This window comes from Choristoneura fumiferana, chromosome 18, assembly GCF_025370935.1.
Source record: "Choristoneura fumiferana chromosome 18, NRCan_CFum_1, whole genome shotgun sequence".
NCBI classification, from domain to species: domain Eukaryota; kingdom Metazoa; phylum Arthropoda; class Insecta; order Lepidoptera; family Tortricidae; genus Choristoneura; species Choristoneura fumiferana.
The window spans coordinates 20,414,228-20,440,040 of record NC_133489.1 but is presented as its reverse complement, the minus strand read 5'-3'; the positions used below and the strand labels follow the sequence as shown (position 1 = coordinate 20,440,040).

General features: G+C 37.2%; 1 protein-coding gene across 2 annotated transcripts in view; it reads right to left on the bottom strand.

Moving 5' to 3' along the window:
- The window catches only part of LOC141438347 (short-chain dehydrogenase/reductase family 16C member 6-like), a 30,881-nt gene extending 14,173 nt beyond the window's left edge, over nucleotides 1–16,708 (bottom strand). The window contains exons 1-2 of one of the 2 annotated variants that reach the window (XM_074102199.1): nucleotides 16,587–16,708; nucleotides 14,857–14,923 (exon numbers count right to left, since the gene is read on the bottom strand). In XM_074102199.1, coding sequence (XP_073958300.1) covers nucleotides 14,857–14,915 — 59 coding nt within the window. In that variant the 5' untranslated portion in view covers nucleotides 14,916–14,923; nucleotides 16,587–16,708. Of the gene's footprint in view, nucleotides 1–14,856; nucleotides 14,924–15,930; nucleotides 16,095–16,586 lie in introns of those variants that run through there. The other variant, XM_074102198.1, reaches the window with a different exon arrangement.
- Nucleotides 16,709–25,813: the final 9,105 nt, after the last annotated feature.

Sequence of the window (25,813 nt, the reverse complement as noted above, 5' to 3'; positions counted from 1 at the left end):
TTTTCTGTGCATCTATATTTCAGTTTATATTTTCGATAAATAGTTTTAGTTTTAATTTTTAAGATACTTTTCATACTCGTAAATCATTAGGAAAAAAAACTAAAGTTACCCTTACCGCCTTTAGACTTTCTTTATTTTTCATTTCTTTTCATGCTGAGCCGATTCTGCAGTAAGATATAAACAAAATATTGTCCGGAACAGTTGCTGTAAGAGGGGTCAATGTCACTAGAGTTGTTCTCGAACACGTTGCAGTAGGATAGAACCTGTTTGGTTTTGGCAATCACTGACGCAACGATTGCTCGATCTTAGCATTGACATAAATAGTTGTGTGTTGCATTATTGTTATTATATTTAACAAGCTGTTATAGACGTTGTTTTGGTGAGTGCCTAAAATACGTAGATGTATACCGTGTGGTGTCGGGTTAGAATTACACCTCTCCATTTCTTCCGTGGATGTCGTAAGAGGCGACTGAGGATATAAGTTAAGATATACCGCAGGCGACAGGCTAGCAACCTGTCACTATTGTACCGTTTTTGTCAAACTTAAAACCTTAAATTGCTAAAGTGGCTCCGAAGCGGTAACGTTTCGTGGGCTCTGCCTACCCCATTTGGGAATACAGGTTGTGATGTTTGTGTGTGTGTGTGTGTGTTGTGTGTGTGTGTGTGTGTGTGTGTGTGTCTGAAGGGTTTTTCTATCGTTTACCAGATTATGCAATACATACGTAGGTACACGTGCAAATCATTTCCATAATTTTTATGTATTAAAAAGGGTTCCATTTCTGAAAAGTATTTTTTTTGTATGTTTTTTATAATCTAAGCAACTATTTCTATTCTTGTGGTATTTTGAATATGAGTAAAGATCACGAAACTTTAAAACGTTATATATTTAAGTATATAAATTACAAATTATGAAAAAATATATATAGAATTTTTTTTGTTTGTGGCTGTTGACACCTGATTACCTTGGTCTTAGACGAAGATTTTACTTCATGCACTAGAGCATAAAAAGTTATTTTATGTCGCCTAGATCCAGCATAATCACGAACTTTACGAGCATTAAAGTGAAAAAGGTATTAAAGGACGTACCTAGTACTTAAAACAAGGTTTCAAAGTTTAATTCATAATTGGTTCAGTGTGTATTTCCATCTAAGAAAACGGTTGTTACCGCTGTTATTTACTATGCCTGAAATTAAGGCCATAATAAAGCCGATAAAAAGGACATAAAACGTGTATGTGGTTCGGCCTAATTTTTACGTCAATGGTATAGAATATAAGTAGCGAATAGCTATTTATAAGCATATAGAAAATTTCTTACTCAAACAACAAATCACCCTGCACTCTTCTCGTGTAGACAAATGAGCGATTAAACCACATTATCACAACAACACGGCAATAGAATCAATATTTATAAGTCTTTAGAAAAACACAGACTATAACACTTCAAAACTTCATTATTTTGGATGATTGAGACACCGCGATAAATTAGCACCAAAGGTGAAGACGAGCGTATTTTTTGTGTTGTGAGTCGAGTAATTTGGGTTTCATATAATGTGTACAACGAATTTTGAGTCGCCGTGTGGCACGAACTGGACTTTTGTATAAAACAGCAGCGCTACGACGAAACTCGAAGTTCGTGTCGTGCGGTCCCTCTGACACTTATACTATTTAATACGAGAGCGAGAGGGACGGTACGATACGAACTTCGATTTTCGAACTTCGGAGCAGTAGGCCCTCTGAATGCAGCAGAAATTACGCGAACGAAAACACGCCACTCACAACTCAAATAATAACCCTCGTTTAACTTCACATGAACGAACTAGAATCTTAATTTTAAATATCGAATTAATTAAATACTTAAGACTCTTCCGCACTATTTCGCTGTGGTAGAAAATTAGTACAAAATTGCAACTAACACAGCTAGCACAACTAGCACCTTTGCACTAAGCCCTTCGGTAAACAGTGTAGCGCAAGCGCTGCACCGGGAGACTTTCACTAATGCGTTTCGCTGCGCCGGCGCATTGCGTAATTAGCGGAAACGTTTCAACAATCTGCACATCGTCTAACCACTTAATACTGTTAAAAGGCAACGCGGATATTGAATAAGAATACGGAATTCTCGCGTCCCTTGCCACTGTTCATAATCATTTCAGCTCATTTAGACTCCAAGTACCTGCAAATGTTCCTGCGCTCCGACTTCTGGCCGGAGGGTGTGGTGTTCCGTCGTTTTAGGGCAGCGACGAAGACGACGTTCAAAAATCCCTAACTGTTCATAGTTTTTTTATGTATTTTATGTCTTTTTGTTTTGTACAATTTGAATTTTACAGCGCATTGGTGTCTAACTGTAATGCTGTAATTTTTTGTTGGAATAAATCTTCTTCTCTTTTAAAATATGGCTGTTCTGTCCTAATTAATAGGACAATTTCGCCAGTGTCGAGGTAAACTCTCTTTGAGAGGCTCGTTGTACGGTGATTGTAGTTTTTGCAACTTGATAGTAAAATTCCAGAAACCACGCGGAGACCACTTGCGCATTAAAAAATGTTAGTCACGAGAGCAATATAGAATTTTGGGATCACTGTTCACTGTTAAGGTAAATCGCCGCATAAAACACTATCAAAATTATACTTCAACTAGCCAAAGAAACAGAAATAGCAAAATTAGATATTGTCTACATCCGCCATGTTCGAATGCTACAAATCGAATCCGTTGGAATAAAAAAAAAAAAATTGACTGGGTTAACATTAGAATTGGATGCTGACATCGTGTTGTCAGGGGGTTAATATGTTGCCAGTTTATAAATTAAGTAACTTTCGCCTTTTTAGGGCTCCGTAATAAAAATAGCAACCCTTGGAACCCTTATAGTTTTGCTATGTCTGTCTGTCCGTCCGTCCCCGGGTCAGCTTAAGGCGCTGTACGTAGTGAAAACTACAATTTTAGAAAATATTTAAAATATACTTACACAATACTTACAACTGCAATTTTTTTATATGTATATTTTCAGTCTATTAGCTAGTTTTTGACTTCATCAAAAACACGATTGCTGACAAAAACCTCGATATTATTTTTTTGAAAAGAGCCTTCGTTTACACGTAAACCAAATATTATAAAAACTATTATGAATATCAACACAAAATTTGCTTTATTAAATAGTTTTTAGTAGATTTAGATTTATGCTTCATAGATTTTCAATAGGTTGAGTACATCAATCATACCAATTTATTTCGTCTTTAGCAAAATAAAACGGTTCTAGCGCGCGGCGGCGGCCAAAGTATTGCCCAGTCGCCAGTCCGCGTGTACGTAGTCGACGACGGACCTGTGCACATTTTTCTAACGCGCTAGTACTACTTTTGAGAGCAAATAATATGGGTAATCGCAGTATTAAAAAAGTTAAGCGAAAGAGGAAAACGCATAAGTGAACTCAGAGCACATATGAGAAGCATTAGAGTACCTAAACGAATACCTACCACACACTAACGACCGGCCGGAGTCGGGCCGAGTCAGCAGGGCTACTACGAAACTCCAAACTCGAAGTTCGTGTCGTGCGGTCCCTCTCCATCTCGTACTAAATAGTATAAGTGTCAGAGGACCGCAACCCACGATCTTCGAGTTTCGTAGCAGCACTGCTGAACGGATTTCACATTCGTACTACGACCGCAAGCTGGTTGGCGCGGGCCTCGGCTGCTCATGGAAGCGGACGGCTTCGTCCAGATTCTACCGCGACTGCCATACAAATTGTAGGCACGTTGTTAAACCTATACTACTCACGGCGAACATGCGGCGAATCTTGCGGCTACTACGAAACTCGAAACTCGAAGTTCGTATCGTACCGTCCCTCTCGCTCTCGTATTAAATAGTATAAGTGTCAGAGGACCGCATGACACGAAATTCTAGTTTCGAGTTTCGTAGTAGCCCTGCTTGATCCCTTTGACAGTTTCACTGACATTTCTGATAGTAGATGCAACAGTTTCGATCTAAGTTTAGATTTTCTCACTTTTTGCAGGCAAAGGTAATATCTTGCATTCAGCCAAGTTATTTAACATAAATTATTTTAATAAAATAAGATGGTTGCACTTGGTTGCACTAGTAAATTATTGACAAAACATGTACTCCAACTGCAATCCGGCTGCAAAATGGGAGTTTGGATGCAGTTATTGCGCAGTTAGTACAACTGCACCAGCACTGGACCCGACTGTCAGAGACTGCATTCCAACTGCCAAGCAGTCGGAGTGCAGTTCTTACGCAGTTTTGATGTAGTTCTGCCATTTTACAGCCGGATTGCAATTGGAATGCGGTCCGTGTGTACTAGACCGTACATTACGACGCCTACCGCCTACCTTATCAGCGACTTATTTATTATAGGGACTTCGATTTGTAATTTACCTTCACGTAAATCAAGATTGGTTTTTTGGAATCTTTTTATATTTTTTATTTCCATTCCAATTTTTTTTCTCTTACTGTCATCCGTAAAACCTAAATTGAAAATACAAACTGAAATATAGATGCACCGAAAAACCAGAAAAATAAGACCAGCATTGGAATCGAACCCAGTCCTCGGTATTCCGTACCGCGTGCTATAACCGCTACACCACTGCCGGTCAACACCACTGCTGGTCACTGCTGGTGGACCAGCAGTGTGTAGCGGTATAGCACCGGTACGGAATACCGAGGACCTGGGTTCGATTTCCAGTGCTGGTCTTATTTTTTCTGGTTTTTCTGTGCATCTATCTATATTTCAGTTTGTATTCAATTTTGAAATTAGTTTGTCTTTAATTTTTTCTCCCAAAATGTATCATCTTTAAGTAAAAGTGAAATAAAGTGCCCGGTTGAAGTGTAGCTTTAGAAATGGACTTGAAAAAAGGTATCAAAGAAAACGAAATTCAGATGTAGAATTATGAAAAGGAAACTAAAACTACTGAAATTAACAAAAATGGTAACTGGTATGACCAGATCCAAGGTCTCCATGTCACGTGTTGAGCACAGTGTATATTTGCTGTGTGGAGTGGTGAAAATCATCACCTCAAAACAGTAATCATACTTATAGATGATACATTTTGGGGAAAAAAATGAAAGACAAACTAATTTCATTTTATATGGACTGGTTACTACCCGAAATTGTTGATTCCCGTCGAGCTCGGGGAATGCCACTAAGGTAAAAAGAATCTTCATGAAAAATAACTGTAGAACCTCCTCTGACTGAAGAAAAAACTTTCTTCTACATATCTATTTTTTCAAGCGACGAAAATAGCGAAAACATCGCTTCATGCTCCAGACAATCAACTTTGGAATCTCCTCTGACTGAAGATAAATAACTTTCTCCTACATATCCATACTTCTCAAGTCATGAAAATAAGAAAAGCATCGCTTCATGCTCCAGACATTTTGGAAGAGCTATAAATTATTTAAAACTAATTGTTGCCGTCGACTGCGTCCGCGGGAATCCGATTTAGAGCAATTTTTTATTATATCCAAAAATATTATTTTCCGTAACATAAAGTATCCTAAATGTTGACCAGACTAATAAGCTATCTAACTAACTAATTTGGCTCAGGCCCAAAGAGGGTCTTGGCCTCCGAAACAAGAGCATGCCATCTGTCATATCTATCTATCGACCTATTCAGTCTAAATGTATATATCCATTACCTACGTTACAAATCAAACTGTGGGCATGAAGAGGCATAAAAATAAATTGTTTATTACCAAGACTATTCATATTAAACGAAGATTTTCTTTATTAAACCAAAAAAATGTGTAATTATAATTTTAAGGAAAAATCCGGCATTCACATTAACCAGAATACGGTTACAAACAGAATAAGGCCGTCAACGGGCTGCGTGACAGACACGCGAGTCGCCCCGCATTCGCCTCCACCGCGTCGTCTGCTTCACCCCCTCAAATACCGAAAATTCTTCTATAAGCGCGCCTTAAAGACTATCAGTGCCAAAAAGCTGGAATTTTGTATGGATATAAATAATGTAGCAATTCTGTCGACAAAGTGGTACAATAAAATAAGTGTGGGGTATCGTTTAATTATTTTATTATTATTATTTCAACTTTAAAGGGCTCTTCTTTTGAGGGAAGATTGTACGTAATGATATGAATGTACAGTAAAACTGTAGATTTTTCAGGATATCTAGACGTCCCTATTTTTCTAAGCACACAGCAAAGATCTTAGAAAAAATATGTTAACTTGATTTGACGTTAGAAATTCATGAAAATGTATAGGTATATAGAAAAATATACCGCAACTAACCTTCCAACCTTCAAACCTAACCTAACCTTCAAAGTAAACTTATTTCCAAAGCAGCAGTAAAAGATACAAAATATTTAAATGTAATCCAAAATAACGTAAAGGTACGTAACTCGTCTTATGACCTCTTGAATTTTACCGGTTGTACTCAAACGCCCAGTCTTAAAAATACCTAAAAATATGTTCGACTAACGTTTATTTTAGATTTTTAGCCTATACTTAAGAAAAAGGTTTTTTTTATTATTCGACTGGATGGCAAACGAGCAAGTGGGTCTCCTGATGGTAAGAGATCACCACGTCCATAAACATCTGCAACATCAGGGGTATTGCAGATGCGTTGCCAACCTAGAGTCCTAAGATGGGATACCTCAAGTGCCAGTAATTTCACCGGCTGTCTTACTCTCCACGCCGAAACACAACAGTGCAAGCACTGCTGCTTCACGGCAGGATAAGCGAGCAAGATGGTGGTAGCAATCCAGGCGGATCTTGCACAAGGTCCTGCCACCTACAAAAAGGTTTACTAATAGGTAAATAGATTCCTAAATATATTTAAATTAGTTCGTCTGTTACATTTTCAAAAAACATCGGACACTTTTTTTTTATAAGGGGCAAACGGGTATGGGTATCACCTAATGGGAAGCAATCACCGCCGCCCATGGACACTGCCAACACGAGGGGTATCACAAGTGCGTTGCCGGCTTTTTGAGACACTGACAAGCTCTTCCCAGGAAGCTGGATCCATATTTTTGACAATTAAATAAGAAGTTATGGATATATAGCCGGTTAAAGTCTCGTGTGACGTCACACATGTAAATTTCTGAACTTTAACGCGTTTCATCATTGTCACTTTTTGTTTGATTGACAAAAGAACAAATAATAATGTAATTAATTACCTATTATAATAAATGTTTATCTGTTGTCGTTTTTGTTATTATTATAATTTTCTACTTTTTATTATTATTATATTTTATTTGATTAATGGCGCTTTCTGACGTTCACGCTTTCGCGGCATTATAATCTTTTAAGTTGTAAGTTAAAGGGTCATCTGAAAACCAGCGCTGCGGCTTGCCGTAGCAATAGCAACACGCTGAGTATGGCCCTTTTTAACCCCCGACGCAAAAAGAGGGGTGTTATAAGTTTGACTGCTATGTGTGTCTGCTGTGGCACCGTATCTCTTAACCCGTCCTCTCCCAGAGGCACAAATTTGTGCCCAAATTGCTTTGATCCTGTTATCCTGGGAGATGACAGATTAAACGCGTGGACCGATTTGAATGCTCTTTTATCAAAATCGGTTCAGCCGTTTTTGAGATATTGAACTTTGAAGTGACAAAGTCAGGGGTTTTCCAACTTTTTGTAAGTTAGTTAATAACTGTATCTTTTGTTTGCCGTAATTTAGAAGTCTTTTTTTTACTTCTTTCGGCACAATGTTTCTCTTATTTATTTTTATTTAGTATGTAAGAGTATGCAAGGTTGATCTATTTTTTTAATTGTAATATTTTTTGCTGTACCGAATTTTGCCAAATAAATTTATTCTTTCTTTTTTTCTTTAATAAATATAATGGATACGTCCAATATTTTCTGATAATCTCAGTGACTGACGGACTAAAATAATATCGGTTTCATAAATTTTATATGGTTGCGTTCACATATTTATCTGAAGCAGTCTGTTGTGACGGCTTGTGTTGTGTCGCATCATAAGCATAGAGAGAGAGACAGAGAGAATCACGACACAACACGACATCTTCGTTTTTTTCAATCCGAGCCCTTGAAACCCGACGGCCTTGGACCCTAATTCAATGTCATCGTGTTGGCCGCTCGTCACGTATAAAGGTTAACGCGGTATGCGTGTGCGCAGGTTACGGTGCGGTGCCTGCAAATTGTCTAATAATAGGCCTTTCATTTGTTCTAGAAGGACTAAGGCTAGCTGCATAATCTAGATGATTGGCTAACTGCACACTGCACTGCTCTCGAAGCCAATAGGGTAGTGTCTAGAAGAAATCCAACTAGTCTGTCTGTTAGGTTATGGGAAAATGCTGGACACGTTCTTTTTTAATTAATAAAAAAAATAAGATAGATACAGTTAAAAAAGCCGGGTTTAGACTTGCAAGAAAAATCGTGCAATAGGTACTCGTACAATAAATCCAACGAGTTTGTAGTGCATGGTCAATCGAGCGCCGCAATGTAATGCAACTTGCACGATTTTTCTTGCTAATCTAAACCCGGCTTTAGAGTTTCACCTGAATACCTACACCGTGCGGCACTTTTTAACTAGGGATGGGCCGAATATTCGTTTTGTATTCGGTATTCAGCATATTCGGCAGGTTTACCGAATATTATTTGGCTAAAACACCAAATGTTCGGCAAAGTGGAACTCAAACATTTTACTGTATTGAGCCATGTATGAGTTGAGTGTTAAATGTGTTATTTTTATGAGCTACAGTGAGGCTTTAGGTTTTTGTTGACACTGTAGCTTTATTTCCAATAACAGCAGATAAAAAAGCTGGTTATTAAAAAAAAAGTATGTTGTTCTTTTGAGATTAAACTACAGCGATCTTTATAATTAAAGTAATATGTTAATATAATCAATCAGGTCTTTATTGTGAGAAAGAGTAGCAGGCTAAGCTAACAAAAGTGGTCCCGCAAGATAGGTATTTGGTTTAATTTGAGGTACAGTAGTGGCAAGACCTAAGAACACTGTATGCGTAATGTCAGCCTTCGATCTCCTTTTGTTTCAGACTTATTTTCGAAAATGTCATAAGACAACAGAGAGAGGTGGTAATTATTAAACTGTTATTTTAGCTAAAACCAAGCGAGAGTAACCAAATAACTTCAGAACGAAGGAACATAAAATTGGGTTCATAATTCATATTTTACAGACATTCATATCCTTAACCTTGGATGGAAAAAAATATAGTTTTTTTTTCGTTTAATTTTTTTGCCACTTCTCGCGGAGACAACTATCAAAAAAATTACTTAATAAGCCACAGTTGTCAACTATTTTGAAAAATCATGGTGCGTCATGTCAAAAAAAAACATTTACGAACGTATGTTTACTATATCATAATATCAATAGCGTAGTAGTGGCAAATCAGTCTGTAGTAGGTATAATCCTCTTTCGTTCATTATGAAATACTTGGGACGATGATTCTGTAAATATGGAAGAATTGTATTGTTTTGTTTGCTCTACTGAGTTATTTGTTGATATGGAATGGTACCGTAAACTCAGGTTTCTATAGTCCCAGCGTTCATCAATAGTCCAAACGGACTTTTTAACATTTCGAACAATTACAGAACTGCTAACGTCATCTAGGAGGTTCATCGTGCATTTTCTATCGGATTAGGCTGCGGCTGCTGCTGACGTTAGCTAGTACAAATTTTTCGATTCAAAAATGTGTTTGGAAGTATTCAACTTTAGAAATGATGTTTTGCGAAATATTCAAAATGTTTTTTTAAAATCGAGCGTCCCCCCCCCCCCCTCTAAAATCTAAACCGGTGGGTGGAAAAAATTCAGGATGATAGTAAGTATATCAAACTTTCAAGGAAAACTATGACGGCTAAGTTTGCTTGAGAATTATTAGTTGTTTAAGAGTAAATAGCAGCCTAAGGTATAAAATATACCTAAACTATGGAAGATTCCGTACAAAATACGAAATCCTTAGAAAAATATTACTTATTTTTTTCGTAATGGCTACGAAACCCTATTTTGGGTGTGTCCGACACGCTCTTGGCCGGTTTTATTTCTTCTGTTATAAAGATAAACACATAAGAAAAAATGTTTATGTAGGTTACTTATAAGGAACTGGACAAAAAACTTAAGTAGATGGTTTAGTTGAGTAAACAAACGGATATTGATTCGCTATATTTATATTTTTTAGGAAACATCCAGCGTTTCTACAAAGTGGCTGTGGACAGTGACAAGTTTGTTGGAATAATATAAGAATTTGACCTTTACCGTTACTATTCATAAAAAGCTTTTAACCCTAAGACAAAACGAAGACAAATAGGTACTCCTTAACAAAATTGAAGCGACTCAAAATAGTTTTTCTTCAGCATCCCATCATTACATCTTGACAGAATGACAGTGGAATCAGCTCATAAGAACTCGGTGAAATCGATAAACACAATACAATTACTCTTTATTGTACACCAGAAATAGTAAGCGATACAGAAAACAGGTACACAGAGAAAATTACAAGGTAAGCAATAGGCGGCCTTAACGCTTAAGAGCGATCTCTTCCAGGCAACCTTTTTACAGAAAGAATAAGGAAGGACTAGTTCACAGCAGGTGGTGCATTAACAGTAGATCAGAAAAATTTAAATGCAACAAAACACATCTACACATACACATCTATACATTTAGTCAAAAGCATACATTCAGTCGAAAACATAATTTCTCCTTTAGTGAAGCATATTAAAAACAGTAATATAATTCATGCACCTTTAGGAATATTTCTTTAAGAGTTTACCTCTCTTTTTCGTACTGCTTACGTACTCAAAAAGCGTCATTGCATTGTTTTGTATCTTAAATGTTTTTTCGGATAACGTTCAAGGAAGCTAAAGGCCAAGTTTGTTCACAATAGTTTAAGCAATGTCAAAGAGCATTACATGGAGCAGTATTACAATTGAATTTCACCTCTGAATAAACAAACCTTGTATTTTGTCCAAATAAGCGTCAAGCGTCACTGATATAGCTGGAAAAATATGCAAATTGAAGAAGCAATGGGCAGGCCACATCGCTCGAAGAACAGATAACCGTTGGGGGAGAAAAGTCCTCGAGTGGCGACCACGAACCGGAAGACGAAGCGTTGGCAGGCCTCCCACCAGGTGGACTGACGACATCGTGAGAGTGTCGGGAAACCGGTGGATGCAAGTGGCGAGTTGTCGTTCATTGTGGCGTTCTAAGGGGGGGGGGGGGCTTTGTCCAGCAGTGGATGATGATGATAATGAAGCGTTAAACGTATTTGCAAGTTAGAAGGAAAGGTTGGAAGGAAAGTAGTAATTGTTGAAGATATTAATGTACCGAATGGAAACATTTCTTGAATTTTAATAAGAAACAAAACAGCATCAGAAGATTTTTGAAAATACAATTGCCACACATACCAGCCACAACAAGTTTTCATGGCATAAATAGATGGTGTTAATCATAAAGATCACATGATAAAAACCAGTCAAGTGCGAGTCGGCCTCGCGCACCGAGGGCTCCGTACAATGTATTAAAAATATTTCTATTATATGATGTAACTAAAAGCCATGGTGGCCTAGTGGTTTGACCTATCGCCTCTCAAACAGAGGGTCGTGGGTTCAAACCCCGGCTCGCACATCTGAGTTTTTCCAAATTCATGTGCGGAATTACATTTGAAATTTACCACAAGCTTTGCGGTGAAGGAAAACATCGTGAGGAAACCTGCACAAACCTGCGAAGCAATTCAATGGTGCGTGTGAAGTTCCCAATCCGCACTGGGCCCGCATGGGAACTATAGCCCAAGCCCTGTCTGAGAGGAGGCCTGTGCCCAGCAGTGGGATGTATATAGGCTGGGATGATGAAAAATTTACGCTTTTCGCAATTTTTCCTTTATTTGTGCTATAAGACGTTGCTTCGTACCAAATTTCAAGATTCTGAGTTCACGGGAAGTACCCTGTAGGTTTTGATTCCCTTGCGCGTGTTGAAAATTTGCAGCATAAACGGCTGTATCTTTTGATTGCGTTGGCTTAGAAGTTTGATTTTTTCATAGCTCCAAGGGACAGTAGATCAAAGTATTTGATATGAATTTCAGATTGATACCTCCACGGGTTTCTGAGAAAAAGGGTCTTGACAGACAGACAGACAGACAGAAAAGTGATCCTATAAGAGTTCCTTTTTTTCCTTTTGTGGTACGGAACCCTAAAAATCACATGATAATGACAGGTCAAATGTAAATTTTCTTATATTTTAACTAAACATAAAAGAGAGGAGGAGTGGAGGTCTATTTGGGAGGCCTGGTCCAACAGTGGACGTCCAATACGTCCTGATATGATGATGTTGATGATGATGAAACATATAGAGACAAAGAAATATTTTTTCCAGAAAACTGTTAATACAATTTTCTTTCTTTTTAAAAAGACAGGAACGTTTCGTATTTGTTTGATGCTTTCTATTTTTAACCCCCGACGCAAAAAGAGGGGTGTTATAAGTTTGACCGCTATGTGTGTCTGTCTGTGGCACCGTTGCTCTTAAACGGGTGGAGCAATTTGAATGCGGTTTTTTTTATTTGAAAGCGGGTTTTCTAGCGATGATTTTTAGACATGTTTCATCAAAATCGGTTCAGCCTTTTATGAGATATTGAACTTTGAAGTGACAATGTCCGGGGTTTTCCAACTTTTCGTTGGTTAGGTTATCAATTTCTATCAGACGAATTTTCCCCCAGGTGGTGGCGCTAAAAATTTCCACCTGGCTACTTATAAATACGTTATTTTTATTTGATCACGCTCTACATTTGTGACCAAGTCAGAAATATGTTTAATGTAGGTACAGGGCAAGCAAGGTTATCCGCAGAGGTTGATAACTGGGTTGATGTTTACAAAACCGACCGCTCCAATACAAAGAAACGATATCGTCAAAACAAAATGGTCATTTTTTAATGAAATAAAAACAATCACTTTCCTCGCCCACACCTTACGATAGCACGCCTATGCAACTAATGTTTGTGCATGCAGCTCCTAAATCCATCCATCCATCCCGATCCTGTTGGGTCATCGGGATAAAACTAGTCTATGTGTTATTCGAAACATTCAGCTTTTTGAATACCAAATTTCATTAAAATCCGTCCAGCCGTTTTAGCGCGAACGAATAACAAACATTACACTATTACTTATTCTGTGACATTACACTGGCGCTCTGAGGCTCTTCAAAGCGTTTACCTTTACTTGCCCGAATTTCATTTGCCCGAATTTCACTTGCCATACCAACGTTTGCCATAAAATATATAGAACCGTGCTGTTTTTAGGATTTTTTTAAATGTCATCATATATAATGCAGTAGGTTAGGTTAGGATAGTTTAAAATCAGCTCTGAAGAAATTACTATTTCAGAAATAAATTACTTTATGGCAAATGAAAATTCTAGAAAACGATACATTCGGGCATATGAAATTCGAGCAAACGATAGAGAACCCTCTTCAAAGATCTATCAAAGAGACTCAGAGATACCACAGGAGACCGAAGAGCTGGCAGTTTCCTCGCTCAACGCATCAGTCTTGCGATCCAGCGGGGAAATGCTGCCAGCATCTTTGGTACCATGCCGCAGGGTCCATTTTTAGATTTATTATAGTTTTAGCTTATTTAATTTTATTGTTACCTAATATACCTACCTTTTTTTTAGTTGGACCTGTATTGTTCTGGAAATAAATAACTTATGAACTTTCGCATTTATAATATTATGGTATGGTTGTAGGATTGTAGTTGTATGATATTCTTATCTACTATTATGGGGTCATTCATAGTGGCCCATTGTAATCATGATAACAATGGACTATTCACAGTAAAGGACATTTTATTAGACGTAAGTAACGGTATTGTTATATTTGCTGTAATTCATACACATACATGGACTTCAATCGGAGCACTACGTAAATGAATCATCATTATCATCATCCCAGCTTATATACGTCTCACTGCAGAGCACAGGCCTCCTCTCAGAATGAGAGAGCTAGGGCCGTAGTTCCCACACGGGCCCAGTGCAGATTGTGTTACTTCGCAGATTTGTGCACGAAAATATCGAAGGCCAATTCACCGTAGAACTCGTAAACTTCACCTCAAATTTCAAATGTAATTTCGCACATGAATTTCGAAAAACTCGCTCAAAAGTCACAACTCAAAACTAAATGAGATATTAGGTTATATATACTTTTTATTACATATTCATTTAACTAATGGTGTATATATTCTTGTCAATTAATTTAGCATTTTGATATTTAAAAATATCCGTTTGAATAATTTTAATGCTTCTTAAAACATTAAAAGTAATGACAAAAGTCGCAAAAAAACAATATATTCTACAATAACCTTGACAAGAAACATAATATATTTTTAAATGTCAAGTTTCTGTTGTGGTATCACATTGTGTATCCGAGAACACATTAACTTTTATTGACACGTATACATTATTGATTTTTCTAATGTAACGTTTGATCGAATGATAGATCGACATAACTAAAATGATAATTACTTACTAAACATATTTTCACTTTTCACTGAAGAAAAATTATGCGAAACAATTTTTCGAGCACACGAGTCTTTAAACAAGATTTACGATTTCATGTGACATAAAAGTTGGTTGTTTGTAAATGTTAATTCTGTTATCTTTGGTGCCATACTGTTATATTTCATAAATTTCACAGTTCAAATACTTATTATTTTAAATATTATCGATGTGTTTTTCAAACTTTCGTATATGTAAAATGAGTACCTATGTAAATAAATAAATTGCTGTTTTAAATCGTCCGAATATAAACTCATACTTCCAGTTAACGGATTATCTATAAATTCGATAAGTATAGTTCATTAAGTTGAGATGAAAATAGTACAATCAACAAAAAATATAGACAACTAAGAAATATTACTAAAACATTGGCTTACCATGGCGCCCGCGCAGCCAAATTCTGCACCGGTCCATTTTTGCTAGCCGCGCCCGACATGATGATATCTGAAAAATCATGATACGTTTGTGAAAAAGGAGTAAGTACAGTAAATAGCTGTACAACAACAAGAACAAAAATTATACTAAAGAATATTCATTAATATTACTTAGAACTAGCTTAAACCCGTGGCTTAAGACGTCCACCAACGAGATGGAAGGATGGCCTGAGGGCCTACTCCGAAAATCGAAATTCGGGCCGTACCGTCCCTCTCACTCTAGTATTAAATAGTATAAGGGTCAGAGGAACGGAACGACACGAACCTCGATTTTCCAATTTCGTAGTAGGCCCGCTGGTTAAAGCTCCTTTAAAATCGAGATGTTAGTACGACACGCTGTCTTGCTCCAGTAGCGTTACATTGCGGGGTCGTGATCCTAACGCGTTACATGAGGTCGATGGAGCACCGCGGTGTCATGCTACTGGAAATATTTTACTGGGATAATGTAAACAGGGCCTTAGATCCTAAACAAACGCCAGCATCACATCTCGGAAACGTTCACTCTTCGCCTCTCCACAGCCTTCGAGTTCATGCTTCAGTCGTAGAGAAATATGGAGAAGACTACACACTTGGGGCGATTCATCATCATCCTCATTTCAGCCTACTTACATCCCACTGCAGGGTATAGGCCTCGTCTCAAAACGAGAAGGCTTATGTTTTATAGATAAAAAACAATAAATTTAAGTCGGGATCCATTGCTAAGAATTTTTCACCTGGTCACAATTTAAATAGGTCCCGACTGTTGAACTTTAAATTAGCTACATAACAGAGTTCTAGACCACTAGACTTATTTTCTTCCTTTTAGTTTTTAAGGCAGTCGGGTTTTTGATTTTATAAATTTAATGTTTTATTTTATACTTTTTGATGTCTTTGTGAAAATGATACATTAAAAGCATTAGCATAAGTAACTGAAATTATTATTTTAGTTAGCACGTTACCAATTAATAGATAAGTCAAAAACAATGTTGGACTTGATCAATAACAACCACCAAAGAACTGTCCTAAAAGTAACCTTACACTCTCGCTGGCAGAGCTTCATTTGTTTTCCAAACAACGTAACGTATGACTGCGGCATATTTGTTATTTTTTCCACACAAATAAATGTTTTGAGTTTGAATTTAATATACTAAGTAATGAAAATGATTACACCCAATAACGGACTTCTTGGGTACTTGTTCAAAATTTTATAGCACTGTGGGTAGATAAAAAAATGTGTTGCGACTTGTGAATTAAAAAAAAAACTTGTAAATATGGATTTTTTATGCTATTTTTATTCAATTTATAATTTAAAAAAAATAAGCTGAAGGTCATGCTTGTTGACAATTGGTAGGTATATGTATATTAAATACTTATTGTAAATGCTGAAAACATGGAAATTGGACTGTTGCTGATTAAAAGTCAAATTAAACGTTTTTAACACTGGTAACATCTTTTAAAATTGTTCGACGTTGACCGATTTGAAATTTTTAAAAATTGGCGCCAATTTTCCTAACTTAAAACTACCTTAGTCTACCAGCCGATGATTGTTTAACCATATACCTACTCTTGATAATACTTTTATCTCCAATGGTCTGACCGTATGAATGAACGAATTAATTAAATTGTAATTTACTACATACGTTAATAAAGAATCCACACATAATCCGGCCAGTAATAAATAACCAAATACTTACAAATAAAACACAAACGCTTTCAATTTGAAAATAGAACACAAACTTTTTAATTTCCCCACGCGCGTGTATTTTTAATCGCGAACGCGGCCGCTGCTCCTCGGGCGGTGAGAATGACTGAGCGCGAGTTTAGTTGCGATGCAGCGAATTAGGTCGAACTACATATATGTCTACTGTGCTACAAGCTTATAATATCATCAATTGAGGCAAATACCTGTTTATCATACTTATGGTTTAATTAACAAGAGCATGCGAGCAATATTTGTGAAGGAAAACTGTTTATTTGAAATGGTCTGAGAGTCTGAAGTCTACCTACCAGTACCTATCTCCTCATTCAATCCACGCTCGCGTTGTTTTTTTTAGCAAATGTCTTGTATTTTCGCTAGCTTAAACCATTTTTTTTTAATTGGCTCGACTTGGGCTTTTATTGTTGCCCTAAGCGATAAAACCAAATCAACTTTTGTGAATAGGAACTGTTTTAATTTTGTTTTCAGATGGTCATACTTAATTGTATTTTATGTGTTAAAATTAAATAAAAAAAAACACATTTGAGTAGGTATGATTGATTCCATACCAATGGACTTGATTTTGATGATATTTGTTTTATATATTCAATTAATTATTCCGCTTATTTCGTTAATTTTATTTATTTTTAAATTTTACATTTACTAAATGATCGTGGGCACACGAGTACAAAAATTTTAAATTTGCTTAATCTCGTTCATTTAGCTCATTCCATTTCCTACAAATACTATAAGTAAATCGGTCATCACATTACCATCCTGATATGGACCTTACGGCAGGCCGAGGTATTTATTTCTGCACTCAGGGTTCTATCTATATCTATCATATAAAGGAGGTAAGTATAATAAAAGATAGAGATATTTTCCGGGCGCAGAAATATTCAAGGTGAACCACTCCAGCACTATACTGAATATTCAAAACATAAAACATATACAGCGTCAAAATTGGCCAGGGTGTTTAATATTAAAAACTAGCGTTTACCCGCGGCTTCGCACGCGTAAATCATTAGATACAGATGTTGAATTGAAAGCCGGGAATTTATTAAATTTACGCGGGAATTCCCTAAATTTACATCGTGGTTTTCATTGACGTTAAATTAAAACACCCATGCCAAATTTCATGACTAAACCCAGCGGTTGTTATTTCGAGATTTTATCTCTACCTATCCCGTGGGAATATCGGGATAAAAAGTAGCCTATATGTTATTCCAGACGTCCAGCTACCTACATAATTTCATGACTCTAAGCCCAGCGGTTGTTATTTAGCGTTTGTGTTTTATTTGTAAGTATTTGGTTATTTATTACTGGCCGGATTATATGTGGATTCTTTATTAACGTATATAGTAAATACTTAACAATTTAATTAATTCGTTCATTCATACCATTGGAGATAAAAGTATTATCAAGAGTATATAGGTACCTTTATGGTTAAACAATCATCGGCTGGTTGACTTAGGTAGTTTTAAGTTAGCAAAATTGGCGCCATTTTTTTTCAAATTTCAATCTGACGTCGAACAATTTTAACCCTAAATTTGTTATTTAGAGATTTTATCCCTATCCCGTGGGAATATTGGGATAAAAATTAACCTATGTTTTAATCTAGGTTATAAACTAACTTTTTGCCAAATTTCATCCAAATCCGTCCAGCCGTTTCAGCGTTAAGAAGTAACAAACATACTCACTCACTCACAAACTCAATCACTCCCAAACGTTCACATTTATAATACTCATTCTTGGCTAACTTACCTGCGCACAATAAACTTCGTTTTATAACCCTGCAACTGCTGCTCCAGCGGTATCGTCAATTTTAGTAAAGTAGTACATTGTGCATTAAGGGGCGTAAGAAGGGATCATTACTTAAATAAAAACTGCAGGTGTATTTTTCCATCGAAAACACCACAAGCTTTTTCAGACAGAATAAAATTGTCCGAAATTCTGACAAAAAAACTGATACCGGTCATTTAAGTTGGCTGTAAGTATACGACTTGTGCCAACATTTCCAAGGCCCTTTATTTTTTTTAAAGTTTGCGACTCGACAATAATGGAACTTGTATACGACATTATTGTCGAGCTGCTCGCTAGCTGCAGCTTTTTAATTTTTCGCTGATCATAAACTATGCACGGACATTTTTGAGAAAAAGAATAAATACGTGTTCAACTTTTTCTGATAATGTAACGAACGGACTAAATAGAATAATATTTTTTTCAAACATGACATGAAATATTGGCGTTTTGTTACAAATAATAGGCCGAGAAGTATCGTGCTGCAGGCGCCTGCAAAGAGATTTCATACAACTTTGCAGGCCGCTGACCGGCAATGTCTTTTGTTTCAACGCGCGCTCTGCGGCCCTTGCCCGGCGCCAGCACCACCGCCCGCAACCGCCCCGCCAGCAACCAGCGCGACACGCGCGCACGCAACACGGCGACCAAACTAGCGTCCCGCCATGCTTGATTTCTTGTTTTTTTTTTTTATTATTTCACGTTATGTTTGAGAAATAGTACATTACTGCAGAGAGAGAGAGAGAGAGAGATATTAAAAAAAATGTTCTTTCACGCCGAGGCTTGTATAGTGCTTTTCTCAAACATGCACTAATATAAATAAAAACTCCTAGAAATCAATGTTTTATTCGTAAGACAACTAAAATTGTACCAGACTCAAATTATAACTACCATCTAATTTAAGTGTTTATTTCATTCTAACATGAATTTTTAAAACGTTAAAATAATCCCAAAAAAAACTAATTGCTTTAGAACATGTAGATTTAACGGACTGTAAAAATAAAAAATCACGTATCACGTTTCTAAACGAAACTTAAAATGACAATGGCACTTACTTGCAATATGGCTAAAGCCCAAGTCCAGTCAATCAAAAAAAAAAGACAATGACACTTGTCAATATTCCCGCCTAAACTATTTTTTATAGTGTGCTGTTCGGCTTTTAGGGCCATATACACGAACTGCGGCCTAATGTAAATTAAATTGACGTAAAGCACGTGGGCAATATTTATATATATATTAATAGTCCTGTGAATTTATTCAGTAACTAATAAATTAACTATAGAAATTCAGATTATTAATTTCAAGTCGTGTATAATGGCCTTTATCGTGGATATTTGACGTTTTGCATTGTAACAAAAGACTGTTGTCTTGCAGGCCTAGGCCTGCAACAGTATTTAGAAGCCTGTTTTTAGGAACACAACATAAACATAACATAGCATGTTTGAGAAAAGCATTATACAAGCCTCGGCCGGAACGTGGTGTTGCCGGCCTCGCATCCCTATATGTCTATATCTGCTTAGCCGGCAACTCTCTACAACCCGGCCTCCACAGTAATGTACTATTTTTACCCAGAAGAAGATGACCTGTTGAATGTAGTAGTAACGTGTTCCTATAGATTAGTCGACGTTCCATATTAGAAAAATTACTTAGGTCTCATAATTCTGTGCACGACTTCTTACTACAGGTAATTCTTAAGTTTTTTACTTATACCCCATTTCGACTACAGGTATTCTTATAGTTTTTTACCCGTCATTTTAATTATTTATATAATTGTAATACTATCATCATGTGGCCCGTGATAATTATTTATATAATTGTAATACTATCACATGTGAAACTTGTGATGTTATCTTTATTATACGACGATCGACCTTTAAGAGAGTTGTCAAAAATTGCACAGCGTTATTTCTCCATCGTGTTGTAAGTTGCGAGGCTGCGCAGGCGGCTATCACCGGGTATCGTCGTTGCGTACATTCTACTTCCACGGCTTATTACCGTAAACTGCTTCAACTTTGCCTTCTGGCCCCAACATTGCCTGATTCGATTTAGAGTCGATAACTTAGCACTCTTATAGGTTTTAAACTTTTATCTACACGGGAATTATTATTACGGGGGATAATAGTTTAAAAACCGAGAAGGGTGCTGGTTATCGACTCTAAATTGAATCAGGCAATGTTGGGGCCAGAAGGCAAAGTTGAAGCAGTTCACGGTACTACTTATTCCGAGCGCAGTGACCTGAAGTGGATCTTGGCTACAAACACTGTCTAGTGTACACCATGCTTAAATGTGCAAAGATGGGTTGCGTTTCGAGGAATATGTGTTTCATGAACCAAAAGAATACGCTTCATTCACCTATCTTCGTACAGCACCGCTCTGGTGGAAACAGCTGAGTGAGCGAGACGAGGTAAATGAAGCGTTCCTATTGGTTCATGAAGAACACAATCCTCGCAACACGTCCCCGCACATCTGTGGTTGAAACGCAGCCTTATAGGTAGTGCCACGAGACTTGAAGTGAATGATTTACAACCACACCTAGATACATAAAGAACTGATTGTATAAAATGAATGAGTAAATGCCAAATCTCGCTGTCATTACACGACATGCTAACCTTTGACCCTGAAGTCCAAAAGGACCACATCCCTCCAGCGATATCTGGGACGACCAACCAATTAGCTGTCTTCACGGCTCGATCCTCTCCACCGGCTTATGATTGATTTATTTATCAATAAAAAATTACAGCATCACAATATGATATCTTCAAAATATTCCTATCTCTTCCTTCTGAATTCCATACCCGAATGTTAGTAGGCTGTCTGTCGCTAGTAATGTATCTAAAGAACCATGATAGAGACCAGCCAAAACTAATGAATGATATTGTACCTACCTATTTCTATTGGAATAAAATAGGGATCCTTACTAAAACTTCAATAATGTACCCCAAACTCTAAATCTATATAAATAAAAATGAATCGCCGAAATGTATGTACGCGCATAAGTTCCGAACGACGGCACCGAATTGGATAATTATTATTTGTTGTGTTCCTTATTACCAAGACAAGGTTCGTGATGAACAAAATTTAAAAAAAGATTGGAACGGGGGCGAAGCCGTGGGCAACAGCTAGTAATTAATAAATACAACGACACATACGACACACACACCTACACACACGTAGGTACGTACCAAAACGTATGGCGGCATATGACAACTGACAGCTGTCAGTCCGACCTCTTTTTTTAAAATCAAGCAGACCAAGGTACACAACCTATTAATCTCTCGAAACGTGTGGTTTGCCGAAATAAAGTTTCAATTTATTTTTACAACAGTAAAAAGTAAAACAAAAAAACGGAAAGTGAAAAAAAATCCATCTACAGGAGTGAGCTACACATTTTAAGTCTACTATCTAGTAAAAAATATAATATGAACCATCCTAGAAAACCCAATGAGGGCTATCGTTTTTTGTCTCACTAGATGGCGCACTGTTGCGTGAGGTTTTTAAGTATGGCTTTCAAAGTCTGTTATTACGGGCGTGAAAACAAAGTTTAGATTAAAATCATATTTAATACAACTTAAAACCGTACCATAAAAATATCGAGCATGCCACAGTGTTGCATAGTCCCCGTTTTGTTCGGAAAAAAGGGAGGACAAAGGTTTCCGAAAGACAAAACTGTCTCAAAACACAGACATTCATTGCCCCGCAACGCCATAATTGCCATAATTAATTTCAGATATTGCAAAATATTCACAAAATTATTCTAATTATAAATAAACCCGCGTAGCTCACCCAAAAACTATGAAATTTGACATTTCGGAGACCTCACGCATAAAGTACTCTGTGCTCACGCTACACTAGCGCCTCTAGTGGCGAATTCATACGCGATAGCCCTCATTGTCCCGGTTGTCCCGTGATAAATTATTATTATTAAGCGAGCGAGATGAGATGATGGACCCTAGCGTGCCAAAGCTGGGCTGTAACAGCAACAGCCGGCCGGGTTGTACACAAACGGCGACCTTGGTCTAGAAAGCGCAATCGCACGTCGTTTGGGTGAATGTACGCGCAGCGAAGGTCGTGCGCAGATGAAAATTAACGATTGCCTGCAAACCGTAGAGGCGGAGCATGTGCGTATACAAGTATGTGTTTGGTTTTGTAACACCGTTTTTTTAAGAGGACCAATATGACAAGAACTATTTTGGTAGCCGCAATTCCGCAGATACCTAGTTGTCATCTCTAATTCCATGTCATCCTACTAATCCTATCCTACTAATATTATAAATGTGTAAGTTTGTGAGTGAGCGAGTATGTTTGTTACTTCTTCACGCTGAAACGGCTGGACTGATTTGGATGAAATTTGTCAAAAAGTTAATTTATAACCTGGATATAGGATACCTTTTATCCCGATATTCCCACGGGATAGGGATAAAATCTCGAAATAACAACCGCTGGGCTTAGAGTCATGTAATTTGGTATGTAGGTCGCTGGACGTCTGGAATAACACGGCTACTTTTTATTCCGATATTTTCACGGGATAGGGATAAAATCTTGAAATTTCAACCGCTGGGTTTAGAGGCATGAAATTTTGTAGGTACAGTAAAGTCGTTCTAAAATAGCCTCAACGAAGACCACGATATAAATTTTGGGAATTCCCAGGGTAATTTTTAAAAATCCCGGAATTTCAATTGTTACTACCAGATCGAATAGTTTACGCGTGCGAACCCGCGGGTAAACTCTAGTAAGCAATAGATGTGACAGCAGGGTGTCATCTATTGGGCATTAGCTTGTCGGGCACTGGGACGTTTACCTTAGTTGTTGACCGCATATTTGTCAGCGAAGAATTCGTTTATCGTGGGAATTATGGAATTTTGCGGGATGAATAATAGTGTTATTAAAAACCCAGGCTAGGTCATCCCAGCTTAAGTAAATATGTCCTGTGCTGCAGCTGGGCACAGGCATCCTCTTAGCACGAGAGGGCTTGGGCCGTAGTTCCATGCGGGTCAAGTGCGGATTGGGAACTTTACATACACCACTGAATGTTTCGCAGGTTTGTGCAGGTGTCCTCACGTTGTTTCTCTTCACCATAAATATATGTGCATAATACATTTTCGAAATCCATGTGGGAAAATTATATTTAAAATTAACACGACCTTCATGGCTCGCGGCGAAGGAAATATCGTGAAGATACTTGCACCAATGCAATGCTGCAATGGTATGTGTGAAGCTCCCGCAGTGAGCCTACGTGGGAACTACGGTCCAAGCTCTCTCATTTACAGTGGAGGCCTGTGCCCCCAACAGTGGGACGTATAAAGGCAGGGAAGCGGCGAGTAAAGGTTAGTATTTCTATTAAAGAAACCAATTTATAATGGTTTTTTCATCGAACAGAGGTTTTATTTATTTAAAAGCATTCGATTGATTGTCGTCTGACAATAACAGACAGGTTATTGAAAACGTGTTTAGTATTCGTTAATAGAAAAGTTTCTTTGATACTTTTGGTTTGTGTTGTTCTTTTAACATACTTGGAAAATCACTGATTTAATGAGAACTTAAACTCGATAACAGGATAACAATAATTTTCATCACACTTGCTCGTCAGGTCAATGATGTTAATCTATGCTTCAATTGCTCCCGCGGGAACTATGAATTTACGTATAGTTTTTCTCCCCAAGGGAGTTATGATATGACTTTATTTTACCCCATAAAAATTGGCCACGCTTAATGAAACTTCGTTATTATCTTTTTTTAAATTATATCAAATTGTTTTGAAATAATTTTAGTAAATATTTTATGAGCATTTTGGAACAATCTGGCCGTAAGACCATTCGAATTCTAAACTAAACACAGTTCTTAGCATTATCTATGGTAGACGACTCGAAAAAAGTGACAATCAGGGCGGCTACTACGAAATTCGAAAATCGAAGTTCATATCGTTTTCCTGACGCTAATATTATTTAATACGAGAGTGAGAGAGACGGTACGATACGAACTTAAATTTTCGAATTTTATAGTAGCCCCCTGTATTGGTGGGTAGCCATTATTTAATTCAGTTGTTTTCTTAGCGTCTTTCTTTTGTCAAAATCATTGTGTGTATCACGGGTCTTAAGGGCATTATAAACTCGAGTCATTAAAAGCCCTCCGCCTCCGGCGTCAGGCTTCTAATAGATTCTCGTTAGTAATACTTCTTACGCCCCTTAATGCATAATGTACTATAACTCAATGCTTATATTAAATGCAGAGAGAAGATACAGAAGAGAAAAAAAAGCATAGAAAACAGATTTTGTCTCACATTGATTAAATGTTGCCATTGTATATTATTATATTTTATCAGTTTACATTTTTACTGTTGTGAGTTATAGATGAAATTAATAATTATCAATTGTTTTACAACTGTTATAGTTCTTTATACATTTATTTTGTATTCGTGTGTTGAACAACGTGCGTAGGTATCTGTTTGACGTGGATACCTTCACGACAATATGGACAACGCAACGCACTGATGCTTTAGGAGTACCTCTTTCCTTTTGAAGTACCAAACCCTTAATATTTGTTATTTTCACCTCATGTTTCATTATTTGCCCTTATTCCAATTCCAAAACCAGATTACTCAGACTTTGCCCAGTGATATAGATAGCAAGACCGAACCTGTGTGACGGGTCAGCATCATAGGCGGTTCACCTTGCCCACCGCCATTTTGTTTTGCGACAGTGACGGCAAGGACTGACCACCAAGTCACTTTACTTATTGGTCTAAAATTGGAACAGTCTGAGTCTCAATCGTACTACATAAACAAGATGCTAAAAAATCAAACTGAACGACGCGACTGAACGATTCCGCTCTTCAGACACTTTTTCCACCGCCACCGCTGCACGCTGATCGAGAAGCGATAGAGTTAAAAACTAGATACGAGTTGGCTAGCAGCGAAAAGCGAGTGTTTTGCGATAATTTTGGGCTATAAGCGGTGCTATAAGTACCTACGAAGGGCGATTACATGCATTCTAGAGTAAAATGACCGCTATATAAATATTTTATTGAATGTCATTAACAATATTCGATATATTTTTTCACGCATGGGTTTGAAACTCTTAAAGGAAAACCAATATCAGTTCATGATTTAAAAGTTCTTTTTTTTTATAAAGTTTAATGTATCGCGTCTTGGGCTGTTAAATAGTCAATAACACTTATCAAACCACAATATAATTATATTTATCAGATCAAACGGAAGATTTTAATGTATAATGTAGAGCCAAAAACTGGTCGATTTCTAACCTGACTGCGCAAACTTTGTCATAAGAACTTTACTTCGGAACCTCTGCATATCCTTGGCAGAGCTTTGCGACAAGCTGAAAAAATTCAATACCACCCAAATCGGTATCTTAGCAACGCCACAAATGGTACCGCTTTTACAGTACAGTGGATCAACGCCTTGTGAAACATAAA